General features: G+C 53.0%; 10 protein-coding genes across 10 annotated transcripts; 6 read left to right on the top strand and 4 right to left on the bottom strand.

The window, feature by feature from the left end:
* Positions 1–647: 647 nt before the first annotated feature.
* CGGC5_v014282 (Amine oxidase) lies at positions 648–2,537 on the bottom strand (the record flags this gene model as incomplete). The annotated part of the gene is made up of 2 exons (XM_032023013.1): positions 648–1,718; positions 1,782–2,537. The coding sequence occupies 2 exons, from the start codon at positions 2,535–2,537 to the stop codon at positions 648–650; spliced, it is 1,827 nt and encodes a 608-aa protein (XP_031880096.1).
* Positions 2,538–3,169: 632 nt separating this feature from the next.
* Positions 3,170–4,931, top strand: davD-2 (Glutarate-semialdehyde dehydrogenase DavD; the record flags this gene model as incomplete). Its single annotated transcript, XM_032023014.1, has 5 exons — positions 3,170–3,275; positions 3,365–3,734; positions 3,799–4,433; positions 4,492–4,753; positions 4,808–4,931. The coding sequence occupies 5 exons, from the start codon at positions 3,170–3,172 to the stop codon at positions 4,929–4,931; spliced, it is 1,497 nt and encodes a 498-aa protein (XP_031880097.1).
* Positions 4,932–6,562: 1,631 nt separating this feature from the next.
* CGGC5_v014284 (uncharacterized protein) lies at positions 6,563–7,501 on the top strand (the record flags this gene model as incomplete). Its single annotated transcript, XM_032023016.1, has 1 exon — positions 6,563–7,501. One exon carries the CDS (start codon positions 6,563–6,565, stop codon positions 7,499–7,501), a length of 939 nt encoding a protein of 312 aa, XP_031880169.1.
* Positions 7,502–8,347: 846 nt separating this feature from the next.
* Positions 8,348–9,241, top strand: CGGC5_v014285 (uncharacterized protein; the record flags this gene model as incomplete). The annotated part of the gene is made up of 2 exons (XM_066153073.1): positions 8,348–8,386; positions 8,450–9,241. 2 exons carry the CDS (start codon positions 8,348–8,350, stop codon positions 9,239–9,241), a joined length of 831 nt encoding a protein of 276 aa, XP_066007441.1.
* Positions 9,242–10,692: 1,451 nt separating this feature from the next.
* cypX-0 (Cytochrome P450 monooxygenase cypX) lies at positions 10,693–12,334 on the top strand (the record flags this gene model as incomplete). The annotated part of the gene is made up of 4 exons (XM_032023018.1): positions 10,693–10,761; positions 10,813–11,343; positions 11,397–12,010; positions 12,061–12,334. 4 exons carry the CDS (start codon positions 10,693–10,695, stop codon positions 12,332–12,334), a joined length of 1,488 nt encoding a protein of 495 aa, XP_031880171.1.
* A 281-nt stretch (positions 12,335–12,615) lies between these two features.
* On the bottom strand, positions 12,616–13,356 carry CGGC5_v014287 (uncharacterized protein; the record flags this gene model as incomplete). The annotated part of the gene is made up of 1 exon (XM_032023019.1): positions 12,616–13,356. One exon carries the CDS (start codon positions 13,354–13,356, stop codon positions 12,616–12,618), a length of 741 nt encoding a protein of 246 aa, XP_031880170.1.
* Positions 13,357–14,373: 1,017 nt separating this feature from the next.
* CGGC5_v014288 (TMEM14 protein-like protein) lies at positions 14,374–14,812 on the top strand (the record flags this gene model as incomplete). The annotated part of the gene is made up of 3 exons (XM_032023020.1): positions 14,374–14,410; positions 14,466–14,558; positions 14,616–14,812. 3 exons carry the CDS (start codon positions 14,374–14,376, stop codon positions 14,810–14,812), a joined length of 327 nt encoding a protein of 108 aa, XP_031880138.1.
* A 1,437-nt stretch (positions 14,813–16,249) lies between these two features.
* CGGC5_v014289 (uncharacterized protein) lies at positions 16,250–16,968 on the top strand (the record flags this gene model as incomplete). Its single annotated transcript, XM_032023021.1, has 2 exons — positions 16,250–16,379; positions 16,448–16,968. 2 exons carry the CDS (start codon positions 16,250–16,252, stop codon positions 16,966–16,968), a joined length of 651 nt encoding a protein of 216 aa, XP_031880172.1.
* Positions 16,969–17,487: 519 nt separating this feature from the next.
* Positions 17,488–18,337, bottom strand: PR1C (Pathogenesis-related protein 1C; the record flags this gene model as incomplete). Its single annotated transcript, XM_032023022.1, has 3 exons — positions 17,488–17,509; positions 17,561–17,663; positions 17,728–18,337. 3 exons carry the CDS (start codon positions 18,335–18,337, stop codon positions 17,488–17,490), a joined length of 735 nt encoding a protein of 244 aa, XP_031880174.1.
* Positions 18,338–22,232: 3,895 nt separating this feature from the next.
* CGGC5_v014291 (uncharacterized protein) lies at positions 22,233–23,646 on the bottom strand (the record flags this gene model as incomplete). The annotated part of the gene is made up of 4 exons (XM_066153074.1): positions 22,233–22,360; positions 22,413–22,486; positions 22,546–23,319; positions 23,375–23,646. 4 exons carry the CDS (start codon positions 23,644–23,646, stop codon positions 22,233–22,235), a joined length of 1,248 nt encoding a protein of 415 aa, XP_066007473.1.
* Between the last annotated feature and the right edge of the window lie 1,278 nt (positions 23,647–24,924).

Consider the following 24,924-nt stretch of genomic DNA (forward strand, 5'->3'; position numbering starts at 1 on the left):
CAAGGCGCTTAGAGACGAAGCTTCAGGACTGGAAGTGCCCGTCTCAGTCACAGGACGCATCCTTAATCATCTTAGCTGATGCCTATCGACATGCTGCTCTCATTTACTTGTATCGTGTTCTTCGAAAGCACATTACCTCCCACTCGGAGTCGTTTGAGTCAAAGTTATCAGAATTTGTGACCGCCATTTGCAAAATCTCCAGGGAAATACCCAAGGGTTGCTATGCAGAGACCTCCATGATATTTCCTTTATTTATGGCCGGTGGTGAAGCAACTTCACAAGCGGAAATTGCCACAGTTCGAGAAGGATTTGCTTCGCTTAACCATCGTCGGCGGTTTCGCAACGTGGACGCGTGTGTTTCAGTTCTAGAGGAGGTTTGGAAGTGCACCGGAGCAGGGTCTGGAAGATTTAAGACGGACTGGATGGATGTCGCAAGGACACGAGGCTGGAAACTTGCCCTTTTTTAAAACCACAGGATGATTTGGAATGTAAGTTTGTGCAATTCACTGCATCAAGCGAGCAATTCTTTGTTTCCGTACGTTTAGCTCCATGTATTTGATATGATATGACTGAAAACTCCTGCAAGATTTCGTAATGACTGGACGAAATATCGAGGTGCATAATTACACATGTATGTGGTAAAATGATCACAGGCGTGACGCACTAGCAGCACTTGAAAGTGACTCCAAAACCTCAGAAGCTGCTCGCTCACCGCTCCTAACCGCACCCTCCATATACCCCTTCCATTCTCCCGCAGTCTCGGTACCGGCAAAATGCAGGTTTCCACTTGGCTTTCTGAAAGAATCGCCACCGAGTGCGTCAAGAACGCCAGGCGCAAGAGACGTACACGGGCAGCCCCATCCGGACCACTCGTCGTTGACCCACTCATAAGCGGACATGCCAACAAACTGGTCATGAATACCTTCGTGACCAAAGAGCTGCTCTAACTGATTCAGCAACCTCTTCTCCCTGTCACTTTGTTCAAGTGCAGACCAAGCTCTGCCAGCATCACCGGCAAGGAAACATGTAAGCACGTGCTTGTCGTCGATTGGAATGCTGGTATCGCGAATGACGCTTGCAGGCCCCACGAATGATTGTGCGAGACCACAAAACCCCTTTTCAACCCAGAACGGCACTTTGAACTCCATCATTGCTTTCGTATAGTAGCCATAAGTCAGAGAATCGATCCAAGCCTGCTTGGAAAGCGGCAAGGGTGGCTCGAATGAGATGCTCTTGAGAGCTGGGCCTGGAATAGTTGTGATCACTTTGCGTGCTGCCAATACCCCTTTCTCTATCTGAACCTTCACTCCTTGGTGACCATCCGAGATCACGGCACGGACGGGTTGATTGAGGCGCACTACTCCGTCAGGGAGAGAGGAGGCCAGGCCCTTGGCAAAATGCTGCGTGCCTTGGCGTACGCGGAGATGCTGGCCACCACCCTTGCGATCGGAGCGCATCTGCAAAAGTCCACCACCAGATTTGCAGTAGTTGAGGAAGAAAAGAGCCGATATATCGGCCGCCTCCTGACCAAGCATTGCGCGGGTCCATACATTGGCCGTTGCAATTGCAGTCTCGCTGGCGCCCCGAGAGCGCAAGTATGCGTCAAAGGTGACACTATCCAAGCTCGTGTTCGTTGGCTTCCAAGTGTCTACGGCTTGACAGTCGGCTTCGACCATGTCGCGAACAGCGCCGAGGTGTTGACGAGTAATCTCATCAAACTGCTGGCGATCAGTATCGTGCCACGAAGATATAATTGGCATTCAAACGAACAGAGGTCTTACCATGGGAAGCTCCCCATACGGGAACGGCGAGCAAACTCCGTCAAAGTCCTGCATGACCACGTTGCCGTTTGTGTTCTGCTCAATCAACTCGGCCCCATATTGCTTTGCCAACGCATACATCCTATGTTGGTTGGTGTCGTTGATCCATGCAGCACCAAGGTCAACTACTCCCGGCTGGCTTTGCTTTAGAGGCTGACTCCAAGTCTTTCCGCCAACGCGGTCTCTTGCCTCAAGGACGATGCAAGAGAGGCCGGCGCGTGTGATGTCGCGCGCAGCGCTTAACCCAGCGAGCCCGGCACCGATGATAACGACGTCGACTGACTCCGATGATTCCGGCAGAGTCGCTCTGTCCAAAGGCACTGAGGGTTCGGGAACTGCGATTACGGCGTCAATCTCGAACTTCCATGTCGGCATTGCCAGCTTAGGCACCGGCACGAGAGTCATTGCTGGCCGATGGCCGGCGAGGAAACGTTGGATGTGGCGAACGTGTTTCCGTTTGGTGCTATCATAGTCGACGATGTACAGTGTGAGCTTTGCAATGTCTCTGATAGATGCACCAGCAACGAGAATGATCTTGCGCAAGTTGAGGAGAGCGAGGTGGATCTGGGACTCGTAGTCGTCGGGGACTTGCCCGTCTACCGTCGAGCCGGGCTGGCCGGCCACGTGAACAAGTTTAGATGATGAAGTCACAGTCGCTGGCGCAAAGTATGCCGACGATGTGTTGTTGAGATCGAGCGTGCGAATAGACGGAGCCATGATGAGTTGGATGAAGGACCGCAGGATGTGTTATCACCACAAGTTTCGAGTTAGTAATGAAGACGCTCAGGTTTACAACCTTAAGTTCGATGTCAGAAGGCGTTCGGCCCCGACTTTTGTACTTTTCATGCTATCATCAGTCGTGTAATGCTGTTGAGATGTTGGCTCATAGCTTCCGTCTCGGCTCCTTGTCGCTGGGCTTCCCGCCGGGCAACCTTATCTTCTTACCCCACTTCAGCGAGTGAGATCATGTCTTCACCGTTCCGCTCAAGACTTCAAACCAGCCATCCCCGCATTTGGCAGAGCCAATGACTGAAATCTCACTGGCTGACGCCGGTTCTGGGATGTCACTTCTGGCGCCGGGGAAGTGGGGCGGCGCATCTGCACGGCGCTCCCGGCGGGGTGGGGCCTGCAGCATGAGATGTCCTCCGGTTTGTCCCCGATATGGACGGTACCGGCGATAAGCGAACCAGCCGATCTCGGTGCCATCATAAGTGTCCAGGCGCGATCGTAGTATCGCTCCGGATGGGATCCGTTCATAAGACCCGGCCTGCGATGACCGCTTTGCGCAAGCCCTTCGCTTTGACGGAGGAAAGTAACGCTTGATTCCCACGCAGAGTTGACAAAACACTATGCCTTTCAAACCCCAGCTCCAAGACGAGTCGTTGCTGATTGGAAAAAACTTCATCAATGGCCATTGGGTGAATTCCGTCTCTGACAAAACATTCAATGTCACAGGTGAGTTCATATATGCGTTCTACGGACTACCAGAGAGTCTTGCCTTGCCCCCCATTCGCAGTGTTCTTCGGCAGCTGACCTTGGATCAGATCCCGCTACGGGCGAGCTGATCGGCTCGTGCCCTGAGTCTGTGTCTGAAGATGCGGAGCGCGCCATTCTCTCGGCAGCTACGGCGCTGCCGGCTTGGAGATCTCGATCCGGTCGAGATCGAGCGCGCATACTTCGTCGATGGTATGACCTGATCATGGAGAACAAGGCCGACTTAGCCACCTTGATTACTTGGGAAAACGGCAAAGCAAAGGCAGATGCGGCTGGCGAGGTGGTCTTTGCTGCCAGCTTTCTGGAATGGTTTGCCGAAGAAGCAGCACGAATCTATGGAGACGTGATACCCCACAGTAACCCAAACATGAGAGTGTCTGTGTTGAAAGAGCCGGTCGGTGTTTGTGGTCTCATCACTCCGTAAGTATGGTCTTCCGTTAGCACGACAAGTTGAGGGGATTGTGCTGATCGACTGATGGAATAGCTGGAACTTTCCTGCCGCGATGATCACAAGGAAGCTAGCGCCAGCACTGGCTGCCGGCTGCACTGTAGTGGTGAAGACCGCTGGCGAGACACCATTCACTGCCAATGCTGTCATGCAGCTTGGTCAACGGGCGGGTGTGCCAAAGGGCGTAGTCAACATCATCTCGGTCCTCGAAAACACTCCAGAGATTGGGGCGACATTATGCCAATCTGAGATGGTCCGTAAAATCTCCTTCACAGGATCAACACGTGTCGGAAAGCTTCTCATGCAACAGTCCAGTCAGACGTTGAAGAAGATGAGCCTGGAGCTAGGTGGCAATGCCCCTTTCCTGGTGTTTGAGGATGCGGACCTGGATCTCGCAGTAGCTGGTGTGATTGCAAGCAAGTTTAAGTCGTCGGGACAAACATGCGTCTGTGCGAATCGAGTATTTGTGCAAGAGGGTATACACAAGGCGTTTGTTTCCAAGTTGAAGGAGGAAATGAGCAAGTTCAAGGTTGGACACGGCTTCGACGAGGAAGTCACTCATGGACCTCTCGTCAGCGCCGAAGCTGCTCAGAGGGTTGCGGGTCTCGTTCACGAAGCTGTTCAGGGAGGCGGCTGTGTCGAAATCGGAGGGAAAGCACGGCCGGATCTTGGTAGGTGTCCGGACAGCGATCCCAATACCAAGAATGGATACTCACTTTCGCTCACCAGGACCAAATTTCTTCGAGCCCACCGTCATCACGAATCTTAAACCGAACATGAAGATTTTGGAGGAGGAAATCTTCGGCCCGGTGGCTCCCATCTTGTCATTTGAGACGGAGGAAGAGGTGGTTGATGCCGCCAACCGGTGTGACGTGGGCCTCGCATCTTACATCTTCACCAACGACCTCAACCGTGCGACGCGGGTGTCCGAACTGCTGCAGTTTGGAATGGTGGCCTTAAACACCGGGGTCATTTCCGATGCAGCCGCTCCGTAGGCGTCCCCGATGCCGATTTTTATTTTGACTTTTGGCTGACTCGGGATTAGGTTCGGGGGTATTAAACACTCTGGGATTGGGCGAGAAGGGAGCAAATACGGCATTGAGGACTACTTGACGACGAAAACTCTGGTGACGGGCAATGTGCGGGTAGCCCATAGATCGCATCTGTAGGGAGAAAGAGACGAAGTATGAATTGAAGCGTTGCTCTTTGCCTCGAGCTGATGATTCATTCACTGTTGAGAGCTTGGCGAGAATTTTGGCTGACGCAGCGACTTGACGGAGCAAAGGGTCCGCCAAAGGATTTCGTGGTTATGTCAGCAGGAAGACGGACGTGTATGCGTACACTGCATACGAATGGAATATTGATATAGAGTAGTTAGGAAGGAATCGGAAACCACAAAAGAAGACGGACGGCTTAGATAATGTCCGCTCACGTGATGGAGCATCGAGACCCACCGTCCGGTCCTTCCGACATTCGACCGGGCAGCCCATGCCGCAGATTTTCCTCAGGCGGCCGTGTTGGGAATAGCGTCAGGGGCACTCTGCCAAATCCGAGGATGCCTCACTTGAATCAGCCCGAATCAGCTGGCATCACCCCCGTGCATCACGAACGCGAAACCGCAGGGCTTCGTCCCAAGTCCAGAACCCGGCGCCCATCATTGCTTAATACGGCCGACCCGAAGAACAATATGGGGGGAAAATAGATGAGACCAACCTTATGAGAATAGATGAGACCAACACGGCCCATCGTCTGAACTCTTTTGAACAGTCGACAGCCGCTGCCGCCGTCGCCGCTGCCGCCGCCCCCAGGACCAGGACCAGCCTGCCTACGGATACCTATCAATTCCCTCTAGCCTGTAGGCGTTGCGCGCTGCAATGCAAACATGATCCCACGAGGAATGGGGGCGCGTTTGGACGTGCGACCACTGACCAGAGACTGCCGCCCCTGCCCCCAATGCCCCCAATGCAATGGCCCAGCCATCTGCAAGACAAGACGCAAGACAACTGGCATCCAGACCTCAGTGGCCGTGCAGACACGAAGAGGGACAAACAGAGACCGTCTTGGGCCGGCCGCATCGCAATGACCCCGCCAACAAATCGCGCCGGCGCTGGCCGGCGAGTGGTGAGCAGACAACACCTCCCCAGAATCCGACGCGACAGGGTTTATGAGTCCGTGGGCTGGGCAGAATCACAACTCGGCGATTTTTCTCTTACAAGGTCAATCCATCCCCATCGTCTCGCGCAAACCCAAAAGGGGGACTTTTCTACCGATTCCACCGAATCGAGACGGCGAGAATGCAGAGGATTTCAAGGTTGGTCCGTAGGGTGATCAGGCCCGTCATTTATTGGCTACGCGGGCGGCTAAAGCCTTCGCCCACCACCTCCTGGATCCAATCAATGACCATCCCAATTTCCAGTGGCTGCGAATGATGAGAAAATAACCTTATGCATCCTCCAGGGATCATGCATGAGTCCAGCGCGACCGACCAACAGGACTGCCCTACCTGAGGTTGTTATCTTGACATTTACCCGTGCGAAAACACTCGTCTCGCCCTACCTTGCCCTCATCCTGTCGCCATGCCGGACGAACATGGCATAAAGGGGCCACCAGCTCGTCCAAAGTTGCATTAATGTTCCCAACCGTCCCCGCTGCGGCTGTCCTCCACGAATCCTCACTTATCTAGCCCAGACTCCCCTTCGTTTTTGTCTCCTAGTCTCTAGAACACGTTTCTCATTCCACGCCAGTCGTTACTCTGACAATTTCCCTTCTCTTCGCTGCCAGCCAAACAAACCAAGGTGCAATGTTGCCCACACTGAACCCCACAGCGCCGGCCTTCAGCCCTCCTGTGTCGATCCCCCAGCTCGCCTCCCCTTTCATCTCCACATCCGGTGCCGCCTCCGATTCCGACCCTGACTTGCTCGGCCTTGACCTCGATCTGGACCTAGACTCCGAACTCGATGGGCCTCTCTCTCCATCTTCCGAGGCCGGCAGAGTAGCTTCCGCACTCATCGGCGAGTCACTCTTCAAGGCCGTGTTTGAAGCCCCGTCATCTCCGTATTCACCAGTCGTCGACGCCGACGACGACGATTACTTCACCCAACTCCCTTCATCTCCGCAAACCACGTCATCAACTCCAAGCTCCGGCCGTGACATCTGGAGCCCGACTTCGGCGTTCCGCTCGACTTCTGAAGTCAACTCTCCTTTCTCATCAGTTGCGTCGCTTGCCGACAAGGAGACATGGTGCGCAAGCGAGCTTCCAAGCTCTCCGGCGGAGGCAGAGATGGCATGGGGTGAGGACTGGGCTCACGACGACGATGTTTACCTCGGCCAAGGCAGTAGCCCGGAGCCGTTCAGCGCAATGCCTGCGCCTGCCGAAGCATCCTTGAAGGTCGCGCCCGCGGCGATGGCGTCTGGAGTCATGCTTACTCCCATTCAAATCCAACAGCTCCAAAAGCTCCAGCAGCTCCAGCAGATTCAACAACTTCAGCAGCAGCAATTGTGGCAGCAACAGATGCAATACCAAGTCCCGATGATGACTCCCGTCCTTCAGGCTCAGGCTCAATCTCAATTCATCCTGCCGTCCATGCAGTTCATCACGGTTCCTTCGGCACCAAGCACACCGAGCCCACCAAGAGTCGGGCTTGCTCCTCTCTGGCCCCTCCTCTCTGCGCTGCATCGCAACCTGGCGCGTAGCAGACCCGATCTCTATGGCGCAACCTACCTTGGACCTATGTCTTGAAGCGATGAGCGGTCGTCAAGGAGACAGCAGAGTCTCTAACATGGACACCACAAGGCCGCCGGTCCGGAGCATTCCGCTCGCGAAGCCGGTGTGCTGTGATGGAACGAGGGCGCCGCAGATGGTGAGGCCACCAGTCAGTATTGGCTACCACGAAAAACGGTGCGAGCACTACTTCTCAGTCACACACATGACCTGTGCAGCAGGCAGGCAGATGGGACGACAACGCCAGTGCCCTCCCGAGAACACAGGGTCTGCCCAGCAGCCAGGAGGATTTGAATCTCGCCGCACACCAATGGCCGGCCGATGGACAGCTGGAAGCGCATCAACGTAGCCCAAGAGGCCGAAAGAGACTGCGCCAGGCCGCATTTATAGTTGCTGATATTCTTCATGATTGATTGTGGTGGGCAACGGGACATTGCTACCAGATAAATGGTCGCGAAGGGCGATGATGGCTCGCCGAGCAAGTCCCGCGATCAAACATGTGCCTTTGTGATAGGCTAGTACTACTTTTAGTGATACATAATCAACTTCTTTTCGACTAGCATATCGTTTTGATGTCGTGCAGAGCCTCATTGACGACCACTGCCTCAGTGAGCGTGTCCTGGCGAGGAAGTAGCCGATGGGCTTTGGCTGCACTTTCCTTGCACCTTGCATTTAATCCAACCAAGCCGCCTGCCACCATTTGTCCGATAATAATGGAAAGGAGGTACCTGCCTACCTACTTCATCTAGCTAGGCAGTCCCAAGTGTCTCTTTTCACCGCCTTACTCAAAGCCTCCTCCTTCACCACCCACCCATCCATTCGCTCCGTCATTGGACAACTCACATCTCTCGAACGACGACCGCCATGAGCCCTCGCGAGACCTTCGCTTCGTACCCGCGCAAGGTATGCGAGAATCCGTCGCCAAAAATCTCCTCGTTGGGTATTTTCGGCTAATACTGCCAGTAGGCCATGACCGAGGCACCTCCTGCCCATGCGACCGGGATGATCGACACCTCGTCGGCGGCTGGCCTACAAGCACAGCCTGCTTCTGACCAAGATATCGAGTCGCGGGGTACTCATCACCACTTTCATCTTGCAGCAACCACTGTCGATGATCCACTACTGACCGACGCCGCAGACGTCGCAGGCCCTGCCCACCGCGATCGGCCCAACGAAGAGGAAAGCGCAAGCGCCAACCCGGCAACCACCATTTCCGTGGAATTCGACGACTCGACTGGAGGCACCGAGAGTTCCGTACATCTCACTCCCACCCCTACACGCAACATAGCAGATTCGAGGACTTCGCGGGAAGTTTCTCCTGGCAGAAGTATTTTCGACCGCCTCGGCCTCAACGCTACGCCAGGATCGCTTTTGGAAGACCCAAGTGGCGGTGATCCTATGCTGGAGAATAGCTCCAACGATGCGGTTAAGGGTCCCGTCTCTGTTTTCGCTGATACTCTTCTTGACTTCGGATTGGTTTGCGGTCGACGTATCGGACTACTTGAGGGGACCAAGATCCTCGTCGAGACGCGGATGATGGACCTTAGGGCTGAAATGGATAAGGCCTGGTCAAGCATCAGAGAGGGCCGGAACTGTGAGAGAGGTTTCGATGCTATTGAGTCTGACCTCAGGCTACTGGCAGAGGCGAAAAGTAACGTCGATGAGGCTGTGCAAGACGCCGAAAACGAGTTCCAAACCTATCGTTCGGCTTTCGTTGACAAAGTTCAAGCAGCGAGCAGACATTTGGCACATGTCTAGGTAGATATTTCACGAGTGGTGTCGTCATTTTGGTATTGGCCACTCGACCATGTCCGGGTTGCAGGACGCAGCCTTTGCTGGGAATATTGCCTGCGCGTACAAGAGGTTGAAGCAAAACACGTCTGTCAAAGTTGGCTTTTGGAGGAACGCGTCAAGAAGCCCTCACGAATACAGCGGCGATACCGCCTTCAAGATCCGAAGTAATCCCCATGATAGTGAGAGTGTTCAACGTGCTTCTCTTTGATTTTTCTGTCTGTCTGTTCGTGGGTCTGCCTTGATAGTCTCACCGGTTGACTCCTTGATCGTTTCCAATTTGGACACGCTCGGATCGGCAACATCGTCTAACGGCCTCCACTTTGTGTGTCGTTAAAAACTTTGTTGCCGGGAAGCATTATCAAGACCAAGTGTCGTGATGTTTAAGTTGGAGAGATGGTTGACATGCGACGACGCCCCAGCAAGGTGAGGGGTCGGAGTTGCAGATAAAAAGGATCCTTGGACCTGGGCCAGTTGTTGTAGAAGGCAAGGTGCACTTCGGCTCTACCCAACTACCAAAGGCGGTTCGGGCCTAAGACGACATCCGACTTCACATACCTAAAGGCATCTACATGGACAGATGGTTTCCCTAAGGAAGGAATTCAATTTTCTTGCAACAAGATTGAGGAGACCTCGCCTCACGCAGCTCGACGGGTAGCGATGAGACACGCTCACTTTCTAAGTTTCTAGAGAAGACATGCACGAGCGACCAATCGCCCAATGGCGGCTGACGACAGGCCCCTTTAACCATTACCGTCTTTCCGACATCGCTCGATGTCACCTGCAGATGTAGTAGTCGCCGAGTTGGAGGCTCTACGGAAAGGCCCAGCACATGACAGTACCCTCTTCGCAGTCGAATGACCCGCGCTTCACTCCAGCTCGACTTCTATGGAGCATTGGGTATGACGAAAGACCTCCAATCCCGTCGTTCGATATTTTCTCTGAGAGTTGTTCCAAAAACAGATGCATGGGACTTCTCGTGCTCGGGTCACGGCACCCAGCGAGCGGTGTGCCTTCTTCTTTTTCGCGACCTCGGTCAAAGAACATAAGCACGAAAGCGCGCGGTACATCTTGGCAATCTGAACGAAGGAAAATTTACGGATGCCGCAATACCTCCAGGCCGTCCGGCAGCATTACCAATGTGGACGTTGTGGGTGATCCACTCGATCGGTGCAATGTCGGTCTTCTTACGGTTCTCAAAGTCCGGCGTCATGTGGAGTCCGCCCATGCTACCGAGCGCCGACAAGTGCTGACGTCGACATCGTGCAAGCGCATCATTGTCAGCAGGAGACGATATGGACTGAAAAATAGTCGTTTATATAGAGTCGTTCGTCTCAAGACCTCATTGGGTCATTGCGAAAGCTACCAAACTCTGTAACTAAACTTTCTACAATAGTCCCCTGTCATATGCCACGGAAATGACTTTGACTTTCGTTCCCCTGCTTGCCGCCACATCGGCAGTCTATATACTGATCAAACTCTACCAGGTTTGCCTTGGAGAATCCCAAACTTAATATCTTTCTTCTGACCTTCCTCAGATTTTCACCAACCCCCTTAACGCAATCCCCGGTCCTTGGTACGCGAAATTCACCGGCTTGCCTGGCACTATCGCGACCCTCAAGCGGCAGCAAGTTCAGTATTACCACCGCCTGCACCAACAATATGGCCCCTTTGTACGTGCATCACCAGGCCAGGTCTTTGTATCAGACGTGAAGGCCTTCAAGACCATCCACAAGGTCGGAAGCCAGTTTACGAAAGCCGAATACTACCACTACTTCGGGCCAACCGAGGCTGGCAGCCCTCCGTACGGCTTGTTCCAAATGACCGACCAGCAGGCCCACTCTCAGAGACGCAAGCTCCTGGGTAGGGGTTTCACATCCTCCTCGCTGCGTGCAGATTGGGAAGACATGGTGCGTGAGAAGGTCACAATGGCCCTCGAGGGCATGACCATCGACGCAAAGATTGGCAACGGTGAAGTAGATATGCGCAAGTGGTGGATTCTCATGGCATGCGATGTTGTCTCGAAGCTCATGTTTGGAGAGTCTTTTGACGCTTTGAAGGCCGGAAAGGTAGGACATCGCCGATCCTCTCAACCGGGCTTCAGTCTGACGATTTTGTGTAGGAAGACCCATGGTTCGAGGAGGTCAACTTCGCCAACACCGCGGCCTTCACCGCATTGTCTTTTCCATGGCTTTATGCGGTCACCAAGCGTCTTCCTTTCATTGGAAGTCTGAGAATGTTCAGCTCCTACAAGGTACTGCTCGACAAGGGCCGTATTGCCGTCAAGAACAGCAAGCAAGCAGCGGCGTCGCAGGCCTCGAATCTCTTCTCCAAAGTTCTCTTCCAAGCAGAGAAGGACGAAGGTTCTCTCACAGATATGGACATCTGCGTCGAAGCTGCAGCCTTCATGATCGCCGGTACCGATACCACTTCTAACACCTTGACGTACGGTATTTGGGCTGTCTTGTTGCGCCCGGAGGTGCAGACTTCTTTGGAGAATGAAGTTCTTGGGCTTAGTGACGATTTCACCGATGCGGAATTGGAGAGGCTTCCCGTACTTCACGCTGTGATAGAAGAGACTTTGCGACTCTATGGTGCCGCGCCTACTCCACTTCCGCGTGTCGTTCCTACGGGAGGCATCCAGCTTGGCGGCTACCATCTCCCCGCTGGAACCGATGTTGCAACCCAATCGTGGACTTTGCATCGAGACCCGGAGAACTTCAGCGATCCAGAAAGGTAGGGGTTGGTCTCTGCCGGCATGATTTCAAGCATTAACACGATTCCAGCTTTGATTACTCTCGATGGATGCCTGACGGGGAGAGCACCAACTCGGAGACCGCCAAGGCCGCGTTCACGCCGTTCGGGGCAGGGTCTCGAGTGTGCATTGGTAGGCACTTGGCAGAAATGGAGCTTCGCTATGGAATCACCATGTTCTTCCGCAAGTTCCAAGGCGCCAGGCTTTCGCCGGCGACAACGCCCGAGAGCATGGAGATGGATAACTTGGTCCTGATTGAGCCGCGGGGCAAGACGTGCAAGGTTACTTTCTCGCATAAGCGATAGTACGCAGGTGCATTTCCGGCAGCAGAGACCCGTTCTGACGAAGGAGAGGTTGCAACTCGTGTCTCACCAGTTTGGTTCGATGGATCCCCAAGTGCTCAAGTGCCACATGTGATTAGACAGGTCGCACTGATTAATACATACATATGCACGAGTGAAAGATTGAAAAGAATTAGTCTAGAGATTGAAATCCTCTGATCACCTGCATGTCTCGCGTCTTGCCGCAGGGCCGAAGATCGAGGTGTGTGCACCATCGCGGGGTCCGCACAACACCATGCGCCCCATCAAGTGTGTGTTTCTCGCCAAGTAGCCGCCACCTCTTCACAAGGCCCGTCAAAATCAGCCCAGTCAAGTTTGCTCCATTTCTCGGGGTTCTCAGAGGCCTGGACGAAGTGATTGATTGCCAAGACGGCCTGCGAAGCCCACTTCTCGGGGCTCACACGTCCTACACCCGTCGCCAGCGGAGTCATGAGCACGCTGCGAATCTCCTCGCCCTCGGCGGCCTTGCCTGCGCGGACGTCGCGGTTATGGCTGTCAATGGCGCAAAGCAAGCTCCACACACATTCGTACACGATTTCCCGGTCCCAGGTGACGTTCGTGGGCGTTCGCATCGTGGGGCAGAGCGCGACGCGACGAGTGCCCCAGACGTTGCGAGAGCGGGCGCGGAACTCGTCGGGGATGCGGACCAGCGTGCATGTGCCGGGGGGCGCGAAGCCGCGCCATTGTTCATAAAGCTGTCGCTGGGCGACGTGCGTCAGGGCGAGGTAGTCGTCGCGGGGCGACAGGGCGCGAGAGATGGCATCGTCGAATGCGCCGTCGAGGCGGCCGTACGAATTGGCAGGGGATACGATGGTGTCGAATTGAACATCTTCTGATAGATAAATGAGAGGGCACTCGTGAACTTGGACGGAAACCGACTCATGCAGCTCCCAAATCTTGCGTGCTTTGGCGAACGCGACAGCGAACTGCTTTTCCATGCAGAGAAGCTGGATCTGAGGGACGTGGGAGATCTTTGCAGTCGTCATCGTGAATTGAGAAGAGTTGAAGAGAAGGTCCACTCAGTGACAGTAGCTAGCTCCTTGACTGGCTACTTCTCATCAATGTTAGCTACCAATATTCGGTTCTCACAGAGGCCAATTCAGACGGCTGCCTAGTCACACCGTGGCTGCCTGCCAATGGCTTGGATTGTCAGCAGCCTTCAGTGGTCATAACAGCACGCAAAGTACAGGCCGAAAGCGCATCTGTCCAAATGCATTTACTACCAGGGAAGCAAACGTTTTTGAATTGTGGGAGACGCGTCGTATGAAATTCGAACAAAGAAGAAAAAAAGAAGACAAACATTGAAGGCAGAAAGTGGATGATTGCGAAAGACAAAAATGTTCCGAAACCGAGAATCGAACTCGGGGCTATGCCTAACCTCTCATCGGACTTGAGAGGGCATCATGTTGGCCACTACACCATATCGGATGTGGATACCGGAGCGGATGGTAGCCCAACCCAAGACCCGCAGCGTGGGCGGTCGGCTGGCCACGAACCCCTCCTGAACGCAATAGTAGCAGCACGCTGGGTGAACATCAGGTAGGTGACGCGAAGCGAAACGGGTATTTCAAAGACAATTAGGCTTTCTAATGGGCTTCTGAGGCGCGAAGGACGAACGTGACGCAACTTGCGAGCCTGAGGCGTGGGCTTCTAGGAAGGTCACAGTTGTGTCGAGGCAGGAATCATGGGCGTGGAGTGAGGTAGGTATAGAGCCAGGAAAACCGGTGACAATTTCATTCATGCACCATCATAAATCTTTCGGGGATATTACTTGGGATCTCCAGGGCGCTGAAAAGACATGCATAGAATGGCTCGTTGAGTTATTCTCCTGGAGGTCCATCACGTCAGGAAGCCACCTCGACCTCAGAAATTGACGAAATCGCCGAAGCTTTACCGCCGTGACCATTACTAATCCCCAGCGGCTCCCGCCGGGATGAACGGCTTTTGCCTTTGATGCCGCCTCTCACGTTCATCCCATCAAGTCTATCAATCGAATTATCTCAATGGCTCACCACCCGTCTTTTACTCTTGCCGGCCTCTGTGAGTAATGATCTCCCCGATTGACAATAGTGCATATGCCTAACATGGTATTCAGTGGCCGTCGGCGGCACTGCCGGCTTCCTGAAGACGCAGTCCAAGCCGTCGCTCATCGCGGGTCTTGGACTTGGAGCCGCCTACGCGTACTCTGGTAAGTCGCGGAGTGTTCCCCGTCACAGCTGGTGAGCAAGAAATAATGGTCGGTCAGGCTACCTCCTCAAGGAGAACAAGGACTACGGCGCGGAACTCGCTCTCGGAAACAGCATCGTGCTGCTTGGCGCCGGCGCCTCCAGGGCCATCAAGACTGGAGGGAAAGCACCCATACCACTGGCCCTCACATTTGCTGGTGCGGCGGCGACTTTCTACTATCAGAAGAAGTACCGGGAGTTCAAGTTCGGGGTTTAAATCACAAGGATTGTTCTGTATGAGTATGTGTAGGTGAAGGTTTTCACGAGGATGCACATGAAGAATCTCCCCTCGCAAGTCTTCCCAGTCATACTGTGCATCGGTTTCGCCCCAGCATTCGTTTCAAGCATAGAGCCGAGATCTTCTGCCAGATCTCTTGCGGCTACAACAGCACTGGCGTAGGCTGAGAGGCCACCCGACTACCTTGGCTGAAGGTCACAAGTGGACACGACGAATATGCGAGGCTGGCCTGTAGGGAAGCGTCGGCTGCAAACAAGATGCTATCCACGCAATAGTTCAAGCGACTCGGACAAGTCGGTTCCCAAGCCAGCGAAATCGCACGTGACTCCAACGCGACGCAGGACTTCGGCTTCAATTGCTTATCTGTCATTTAGTCGGAAGGCGATTCGCACTCGGTGTTCCCAAAAAGCCGCTCGAAGTGCATATCGACAATCAAGACTTCGGTCGTGGGCTGCTCGGTTCAGTGGGGATTTGGGGTGCATTCGACGAGCGCACGACGGTCAAGCCGTTTCGAAGAGGAGCGGAGGTCGGGGTACATCGGACATGTTGATTGTTTCTGCATTGGTTGGCTGCAAAGAGGCCGGCGCCGAAAAAAGGTGCGAGGACCGAGGAGTCGAAAGATACAAGATCGGCAGGGCGGCAGCGAGAGGGAGAGGATGCAGACGGAGGTGGACGCCTGGAACACTCACCGGACACAGGAAAACCCGAGAATCCCACGGAGGAACATCGGCAAAGCACAAGACGCCCAGGGCTGACGGCGCTAGTCCCTTTCAGGCGACTTGCAATGCCAGGCCGCTGTGGATCCATCGGCGCCGATACCCGGAATCATCGGACGGGATTGCACTTTCCAAGAGAGTGCAGTGTGAACATGACCAGCATGTGTTCCCTTCTCCCAGTCTTCTCGAGACAAATTTTAGCTATTCTTTTCGTATCAATACCATGATGAATTGGACCAAGATGGCAGCTTCAGAAGGGAAGACCGGGCAATGGAGGGCCTCTAGGAAATAGGAAAGGAAAGAGATCTCGGGAAGTCCAGACTGGTCCTGCCCAAAGACGGACATTCCTTCTGCAGTATACCTAAGGTAGGTAAGTTAAGGAAGGTAACGACTTAGGTACTTTCTTCCCACGACATGACAGCCTCTGAGGTGACCTGCACTGTACCGGCAGGAACGAGACGAGAGCCTTCCTCCTCAGTGCCAGCAGGAACTACTGCAAGATGCAACTGCCTTGGATCCTGCCCCCAGGGGTCCTTCCATTTCCACATGACTATCCCATACCTTATGTGAGCTTTTCATTTCTTCGACAACGTGGTAAATCTCAACTTCCACTGCGCATCCCCCTTCCGAGACCCCGCATCCGCAACCTGGCCCATGCCGCACACCGTGGGATCGTGACCACGAGTTGGAGTCAACGAAAATGAAGTGGGATACCCCCTCAAAGGTCCGTGGCAACGGCGATTTGGCGCTTCCCACACCAGAGTCTTTGTCGACGCCCAAATCCCAGCTGAGAGAGCCTTCCAATGATGACACCAACGGTTCTCAAGCAGGTATGCCTTGTTTCTTGTCTTCGTACGACGCCTTTCCGTGAATGCTGACAACGGTGATGCCGCACCAGACGATTTAACCTACTACGCCTTCCAAAGCATCCGCAGCCACCGAAAAGTCGACACTCTCGATGGCACCGACGCCTTTGAGATGCTCGTTCAATGGGAAGATAACTCGACAACATGGGAGTCTGAGGAGTGCCTCCATCAAGACGCCAAGTCTGCTGTCTTTGAGTACTGGTCTTCCCAAGGCGGTAGGCACCTCTTCATGAATAACGATGGGATATGGTTGGTGCACGAGATCATGGACTTCAGGGCTTCGCGAGCTGGTGATGATCGATATTTGGTCGAGTGGGTGGGACATCCGAAGCACACATGGGAGCCAGCGAGCCTACTTCCGGCCCATCTAATTCACGAATATTGGGCTCGGCGGGAGGAACAGTCCGGAAAGCGACCTACAAGAATGAGGCGTGACGCAAGGCTGTCGCTCCTGCGAGGCAAGTTGAACAGCGAGGCTTCCCGAATCGAAAAGAAACAGGCAGACGAGGACAACGAGTGGATGCCAAAAATTCCCAACTATGTTCAGGATTAACAGCTTTAGGGGTGCCAGGGAACTTATCTTACTACAGGGATCCTAATTTCTACAAGTGCCGATAAGGGCCAGATCGCGCATCGTCTCTTTGCGCAGACGCACATCTTCAGATGGGAGACTGTGGGAGAACCATGGAGCGGAATGCGATTTTCGCTGTCGCCGCCAGGTTCAGAGCAGATGGAACTTTTCTAGTCAACAGCGTCTATACGAGGTGGTTTCCACTTGCTTTCGAAATATTAATACATGAACCGCATTGCATTGACTTGATCCCGGCTTGTTATTTTCTTCTCCTGTGATATTGGCCGCGCCTCTTATCATGACAAGGAGTGAAGGATCACCGATGTGATTAGGGGTCATTGTAGAATCTAATATCTAAATTTGTCTAGAAATCTATGTCTAGAAAACAAATCTGCTAGCCAGACACACCGCCAAATTTTGTACTGAGAATCGGCCAATATAAGGCTCCAACCACAAACTCCCTCTACCGACGCTCATGGTCCCACAATTTCACCCTCAGCACTAGTAGGGCTTTTGGCCAACGCTTCATCAAGTTAGTGGGAAATCCCAAGGCAAATGAATGGCGGGGACTTACATGTTGCCAGCTGGTGAGTAGCGAGCGACCACATAGGTCTTACCCGAGGCAGACTGCGCAGTCGCCATTCCAACCTTGGTGGTAGTCTTCCAGACACATTGAGCTGGAAACTGTCAGCAAGTTGCTCTTCGTTGAGATGACAGCTGCTCTTGGACGATGTAACTTACTGTAGTGACCATAGTCTGAGAACTGCTTTCCGTTCGAGCTAGCCAGAGGGATAGCCTGCCCGGTGTAGTATTGCTTCTCGTTGAGCCACCAGGTGGTAGCAGCAGCATACGGGAGGCTGCCGCTGCCATACTGGTAGTAGAGGTTCTCGCCTTCATTTCCTCTGTTCGCGTCGTGCTGTAGCTTGTCGATGCTCGCGAGGGTCTTGGCGTATACTTGAGCATCGTTGGCAAGACCGGCGTCCCAGGTCAAAGGTGAACATCCAACAAGCTTTCGCGCCTCATTGTGAAGGTTTACGGCATTCTGCTGGTCGGCGGTAATGCCCGGAATCGATGTAGGCGAGGTTACAGAGGTAGCGGAAGCAGTTCTGCTGCTGGACGATCTAGTGCTGGATGTTCTGCTGATGGTCGAGTTGGCCAATCCCGTTGAGCTGGTCAATTTGACCGTGGTTGTGAGGATGGAAGTTGACCGGATGATCGTGGTCTTGTCAAAGATGGCGGGAGTGCCGGCTGCCGGGAGCAGACTCTGGACATCAACAAGAACAGGGGCTTGCGCCGTGACGCTGGTAGCAAGCAGAGCCGCTGAGAGAGTTGCACTGGTCGAGAAACGCATGGTGGGCAGAATTATCTAATCTCCGGGATTCGAAAGTCGGGTAAATGTCGAAAAGAAATAAAAGAACAAGAAAATGGTCCCTGCCAGATGCAAAGTTGAAGGATACCCGTAAAATAACTGGGAAGATGGACACGATGTGTCAAGGGAGAGTAGCAAAGGTGGGCTGGAGAACTGAAGAGAATCCCTTGAACCTGGATGTTCCAGCTGCCATATATATCATTCCATGTTTCTCAAGTGGCCTTCGAGTTCTCCAGGAAAGGCCGGTATTTTTGCCGTTTTCGTCCCCATCTCATTCGAGACCATTGGCCATTCTTTGACGCTCAAGCCACGACATCAGGTAATTAAACAGTAAGACAGAGTGTCTCGCTTTGGTGCGGCAGGACGGCAGTCAAGCCCCCTCAGCCTCACCCCATCTAGCCCACGAGCCCTTTGTTGAATATGCGAAACACCTTTCGTCGCTTTTGGAAGACCTGAGGGATTTTGTCCCTCAGGCATGGCCCAGAACTACGCAGTAAAACCACGCAACCGCAGTGTTTGCAGCCATTGGTGATCAAGATGCTGCAAGCCCAGACAGCTTCAGCGCGCCTCCGTCGGAAGAGTTCAATTACCCCTGATCGCCCAGACACACGCATTCCAGCGGTTCTTATCGCCCGTCAGTGGCGGCAGAGTCAGCGCAGCATCATATGGCCCGGGCAGTTTCAAAAGAGAGGTGTCTGTGATTTCATTGGCATGTAAGGGGCGTAGAAATGCAATGCTGTTTCCCCGTCATTTCCCCCTCTCTTGGCAATAAGCTCTTGAACATCAATAACCTTATTTGCCAAGTACGAAGTCGGCGATGATAATTTGTGCAACGCCAGCTCCACCGTGATCCGCCTCTCGTTTTGATCGGCATCTGCTGGTCCTTCCTAGCTCAGGGAAGCTCTCCGGCTTTAGTGCGATGTCGACGCGTCAAACCTTTGGCGGCGTTATTCGCACTTGGCGATCTTCAGCGACGTGTATTCTGCCGACTGGTGATAACGCTAACCTTTAATAATTGTTGACAGCTGATGGCGCGAAGGAATGCACGCCGAGCTGCGAAGGAGCAGAACATGCCAACCCCATCCCACGAGCGTTTCCCAGACGGATTGTGTTGCGTTTCGGGAGCGGCGCCAAGCTAAGCGCCCGGCAACACCGCAATCCCGACCGCCCACGATGATGGAATAGCATTTACTCGAGTTTGGCCGTCGGCACAGCACTTTTTTCCAAATTGTCTTGTCAAGTCTCCAACCAGTCAGCACCAATGCATGTGCAACGTGCTGTCCACGCTAGTGCTCCGCGTCTCAGCTGTGGAACATATAAAAACTCGTGCAACACACGTCATCGATATGATCCTGTAGCGATTCCGACGCTCACAAGAGAAAAATCCGGACCTTTCAACTGCAACTCATAGTTGCTGCTGCGAGATTGACCGACAAACTTCATGATCATGGATATGAGATGTCAAGTCTGTCGACTTTCAGGGTCCAGTGGTGGCAGAATCTAGCTGCTATTCCAGGAACATGGACGAGCTAGGTTGTACCGATCCAAGCCTCACGTTGAGTTCTAAGCCGCGGGACCATCCGTAGCTCCTCATAGTCCGAGTGGCTAACAGGCCAAATCCTCGTTGAAGCGTACTACGGAGACGCTAGAAACAGCCTCTGCTGACGCGGCTGCGGCCTTAGAGAAAACCTTTTTGACCATTGTGTAACTTCTTTTGACCCTCTCCGAACATCAAAAGCTCTCACCTGGACAATGGCTTCAGAAAGCTTGCGTCGTTCGCCACGTCAGCTCATGTCTATGGAAAAGCGCCGGCCGATTGAGTGCGTGTTGTCAAACTGTTCGACGTAGGACGTTGCAGTCAGTGGCTCTTCTTCACTTCCGGCTTCAGACATCAAGTGCTGATCCAATACCCAAGTGTAGATCTTATTCGATGCGAATAGACACGGATGTGCGTCAGGTTTGGACAAGTGCTCATTAAACCCTTTTGTCAACGGTATTTCATTTGTGAATCGGTGGGTGGAAGAGTAAGCAGCCAGCGACTGTGCTGGTCGGTGGTCTCGCCGGTCCTCGTCTCAACTCAGCGGATGCCGAGTCACAAGAAGCAGTTCCCAGCAGCGAGTCCAATCGGGGGCTCCGTCACGGCGCATACTACAATCGAAGCATAGAAACCAGCCAATTGGGGGTCCAGTCTAGGCTTTCCTCTTCGGGACATTGCCGGGCAAAAGTCTTCCACTTCCGGTGCAGACGCCGGAAGTGGGGGGTTGCCAGCCGAGACACTTTAGATCAAGGTAACCCTGAAATGCGAACCGGCCGTTATACATCGCCAGGAAGAACCTTTAGTTGGAGTACGGAAGTTTTTTCTAGCGGGGAGACCTCATTTGCATACATGGATGAACGTTTGCCAGTCGCTGGAGTAAGACTTTCATACATAAACCCACGGCAGTCAAAAATCAGGGTGCATTGGCAGGATGAGGTCAACGGCCAAGCAGCGTTCAGCTGAGAAGCCGAAGCCCACTGAGATCCAGTCTAAGCCGGCTAGACTGTATAATTCAGCTGCCAGTGGAGCAAGGTGTACCAAGACATTTCTTACCCCTCGATGTTGCCGAGCGCAATTGGTCTAGACCACATTCTTTGTTCTCCGGCGATTCTTGATCTCACTCCGGATGCGGAGATCACGTCCCGTAACACAGCTCATAACCCTTTCTCGGGCCGGAAAACAAAATGATCATCCGGCAATCGTCATCGGCTCAATCAAAACAGTCCGAAACAGTAGCATTAATCTCATCAGGAGATTCTTGGCTAAGAAATTTACGTCAGAACATGTCGTCATGCAGCTCAACATCGTGAGGACCAAGAAGGTTGTGACATCCTCAAAAAATAACAGCGATGATCAGTATGAGGCTTGAACTCATGACCTTGGCATTACTCAACATGTTAGATGACATATTAGTACCACGCTCTGACCAACTGAGCTAACCGACCAGGTTGATACCCGCTTGAGTGGATGTCGATGCTCCACGACTTTCACTCGAGCCTTGAGATTGCACCTGCTTCTATGCATCAGTCATTGAACTCCTAATGATGCTCTCATGATCATAACTGATTCTGGAACCCTTTGGAGGCCAAAACTGCGTACCAGCAGGGGGTGGTCAGTTATTAAGAAAAGAGAAAGAGAAAAGGGAGCAGCTTCACTAAATTGGTCGCCTGGCTGAGGCTATCAACTGCTAATAGAAAAGATATTAACGTATGTCGATTGAAAATGAAGGTAATAAAACCAATCATTCAATGATTTATATCAATAATCACGCTAGGCTCAACTTGAAGGCGCAAAGGCGGCGGCTGCAACCCATATAATGACTGTAAATTGAGCGATAATACTCAGATATAAATTACTATTCTATGTATGGCGCTCGTCTTGTAACGTCGACCGGAACAAGCCGACTAAATGCATGTGTGCCGAAGGGCAGGGTCCTATGCCGTGGCTCTAATACTACTTTTGACGCGGCTGTACGATCCGTAACATGTACATCAAAGTCCCGCAGTAAGGACCAGACCGAGACCAAAATGGTGTTTTTAGCTAAAGCTTCACCCGGGCATCTCCACGCGCCGCCTCCGAAAGGAAACCAATGCCCTCGAAGGCCACTTGTGCTTAGTGTTGCTGTTGAGTCATCTGTTGTCGTCTTCGTGTCCGAGATAACGGGGAATTGATCAGCAAGTGGGTAATTGTCTGCTTTACGGAGAGGTCCGCTTCCGGGGTCATCTGGATAATTCAGAAACCGCTCAGCCCAGAAAGTGTCAACAGGATGCTTCGGGACACCGTCAACGACAGCTCCTTCGTTCCAAAATGTTGTATCAAGGCCACCAAGCCAGCTTGCTGTCATTGTAACAGTACCAGCTTGGTGTGAACCGAATCCAGTCTGAGGAGATGTACGGCCTGTAGCGCCAGCAACGTGAAGTCTGAGTGTCTCCCGATAGACGGAGTTGAGGAGCGGAGCGCTCCCCAGACTGGGAAGATCCAGATGAGCTAGATGGGCCATTGAAAGTTCATGACGCATACGATACGTGAGCGACTCCTCCGAAAGCGTGTGCAGAATCATCCATGCTGCCGCTGGTATTGTGTTTGCGGTTGTTCTGTGAGTCCGGTAAGCAGGTGAACGGAAGCCAGGACCAAGTCTATGGAACAAACTTACACAAACAGGTAACCCAGGAGAGCTGAAGCAATTCCGTCATCCGAAAATCCAAGCTTTTCGTGTCGTTGTACCATTCTTCGGATATAGAGAGTCCCCCAGACTGGTTCATACTCCCCACAGTCGAGATAACCTTCGTCTGAAGAATCATGCTTAGCCTTGCATTGAATGCGCCACGCGTGGAGATTTTGAAGCATCTTGTCTCTCTTCTGATACTTTTTCGGAAACAGCCACCTTGGGAGTTGGCGGGAGATGACGGGAAACGCAGCATAAAAATCCCAGAAATCTTGACAGAATGAGGGACAAATCTTGAAAATCATCTCCCCGTAAAGAGCTTCCACTTCGGCTTTGAAGATGGAGTCCCTGATGAAGGTGTAGAGATCCGGGATATGGGTAGTTGGAGCATCGAGTAGTTGTCCTTGGAGTTCGTTGCAGAAATTGTTCTCGAATCTTTTCATGATGGCCTTCAGACTATCGCCGTTGAGAAATGAAGTGAAATCTCTTCGCTGATGTTCAATGATTCTTCGCGATGGGTCTACATGATTGGTTCGGTGGCTTTCGCTGTCGTGAAGCTCGAACCTGGTGACATGACCATGGTCGAATACAGCATGGTCCTTGGCCGTCAACCCGAAGAAAACAGTCAAAGCGTCAAATAATCCAGGAACAGGAACATATTCCTTCGATTGTCGGAACAATGCTCGTGTGCCCTCTCCAGGCAGAGCTATGCTTAGATTTCTACCAGGCAGAGACACAGGGAAAACCTGGCGACATCCGTCTCTGCGGAAGTAATCAGAAAGATAGTTTTGATCAAAGCGTTGAGAGATAAACGTACTGGAGCCGACGGAGGAAGCTTTCCGTAGCAAAAGCCAATGCCAGTGGATCCGTAATGAAGGAAAAACTCGTAGGGAACTTGATGATATTCCGTTCACCTCCACCCTTCATCCGCAGGTGTTTTCGGTTGAGCGAGGAATACAAGAGGTATGTGAGGACTAATGGAATGGCAAGTACCAGACCGTGACCGAGGAAGCGTCCCAGTAATTGGGTAGCAACATGGCCAAGAGCAGGGCTGACTGTAACCAGCGAGGCAATGTATTGAGAAAGCATGTTACTGTTGATGAAAGGTTGGATTGTTCGGTTGACGACGAGAAAGACACAACCTGCCAGGCATTTCACACGAAGGAGCCGTAACACAGTGTCTCTGTAATCCTTTTAAATATGTAATGCACGGCAGACCGCCAAGCCGTTCCGAAATAAGAAGCAACAGGGCAAACACGGCCTCTTCCTCCCCATCCTGATAATCTGACTTTCATTTGCGTTTGCTGTGATTGGGGGCCCGAAAGCAACTCGAAGCCAAACGCACATGCCACTCGGATGCAGATGGCGCTGGCATGCCTGTCCGTGTAATTGGGCTGCCAAGTCTCTTTGTACCTTGGAAAAGACATCACCATGCATTGGGCCAACCAATACCCATGACTCGACCGGAGCTACACCCCGAATTAGGATATATGTCGTCCACAAACAGTGGCTTATCCCTCAACCCCCCCAACGTGAGATTCTCGTCGGCTGGGATCGAGACAATGACAACAACCCATGGTGTTGATTGTGTGAGTGCCTTGAGGTCCAACAGCATGGAACCGAGAGTGAAGGACAATTTCATTAGCCTGACTTGTTCCCCCTCCCTTGGCCACTTCCGACTGCTTCGTATCAATCTGATTCAATCATTCGGGGTTGATCGCGTTGGACCTTCCGCCCCGCAATCACTCCCACCATCTTTTCCTCTGTGCAACTACATATGCAAAAGTTGTAAGCGCCCGATGCCACCCCCGGGAGGGCTGTGAGGCTCTGCGGACGTTGGGGGCTCCTCTGCGCCGTGCTATGTGCCGCGGTAAGCTAAATGCCAGCACATGTAGCGCGCAATTGGCTGCCATTTTGGTGACACGTCGCGTGGAATGTCGTGGTTAATATTAAAAATTGCCCCCGGTACGTCTTTTGACCCTTTAGGGTGCAAGTTCAGGTCAATCGGCAGCCGTCGAGCATTTCCAGTCATATTGGTCGCACAGTCCCTTCCGTAGACACGAGACTGAAGTGATGGGCAGTGGCTGCAGTATGTCACATGCATTGCAAACGTCGCGTGTAATATGGCATCAAGGCCGAGCCGGATCTGAGGGTCCTGCAGCCACAGCACGAGCAGCGGGCTCTCGGGTCCTCTTGTGGCCAGTGGCTTTTCGGGTGGCTTGCCGGTGACCCCTTCTGCATAGGACACGTAGATCAGATCCCTGCCATGCTGGCCACTTGCCAGTGGACTGCGCCGTGGTCGGAACTTGGCAATTGTCGAGGTTCCAACGGGCGGTTGCGCCAACAAGGCCAACAGGTCCAACACGG

The sequence above is a fragment of the Colletotrichum fructicola genome (assembly GCF_000319635.2).
Source record: "Colletotrichum fructicola Nara gc5 chromosome Unknown KSG_Nara_v1_contig09, whole genome shotgun sequence".
Lineage (NCBI taxonomy): Eukaryota > Fungi > Ascomycota > Sordariomycetes > Glomerellales > Glomerellaceae > Colletotrichum > Colletotrichum fructicola.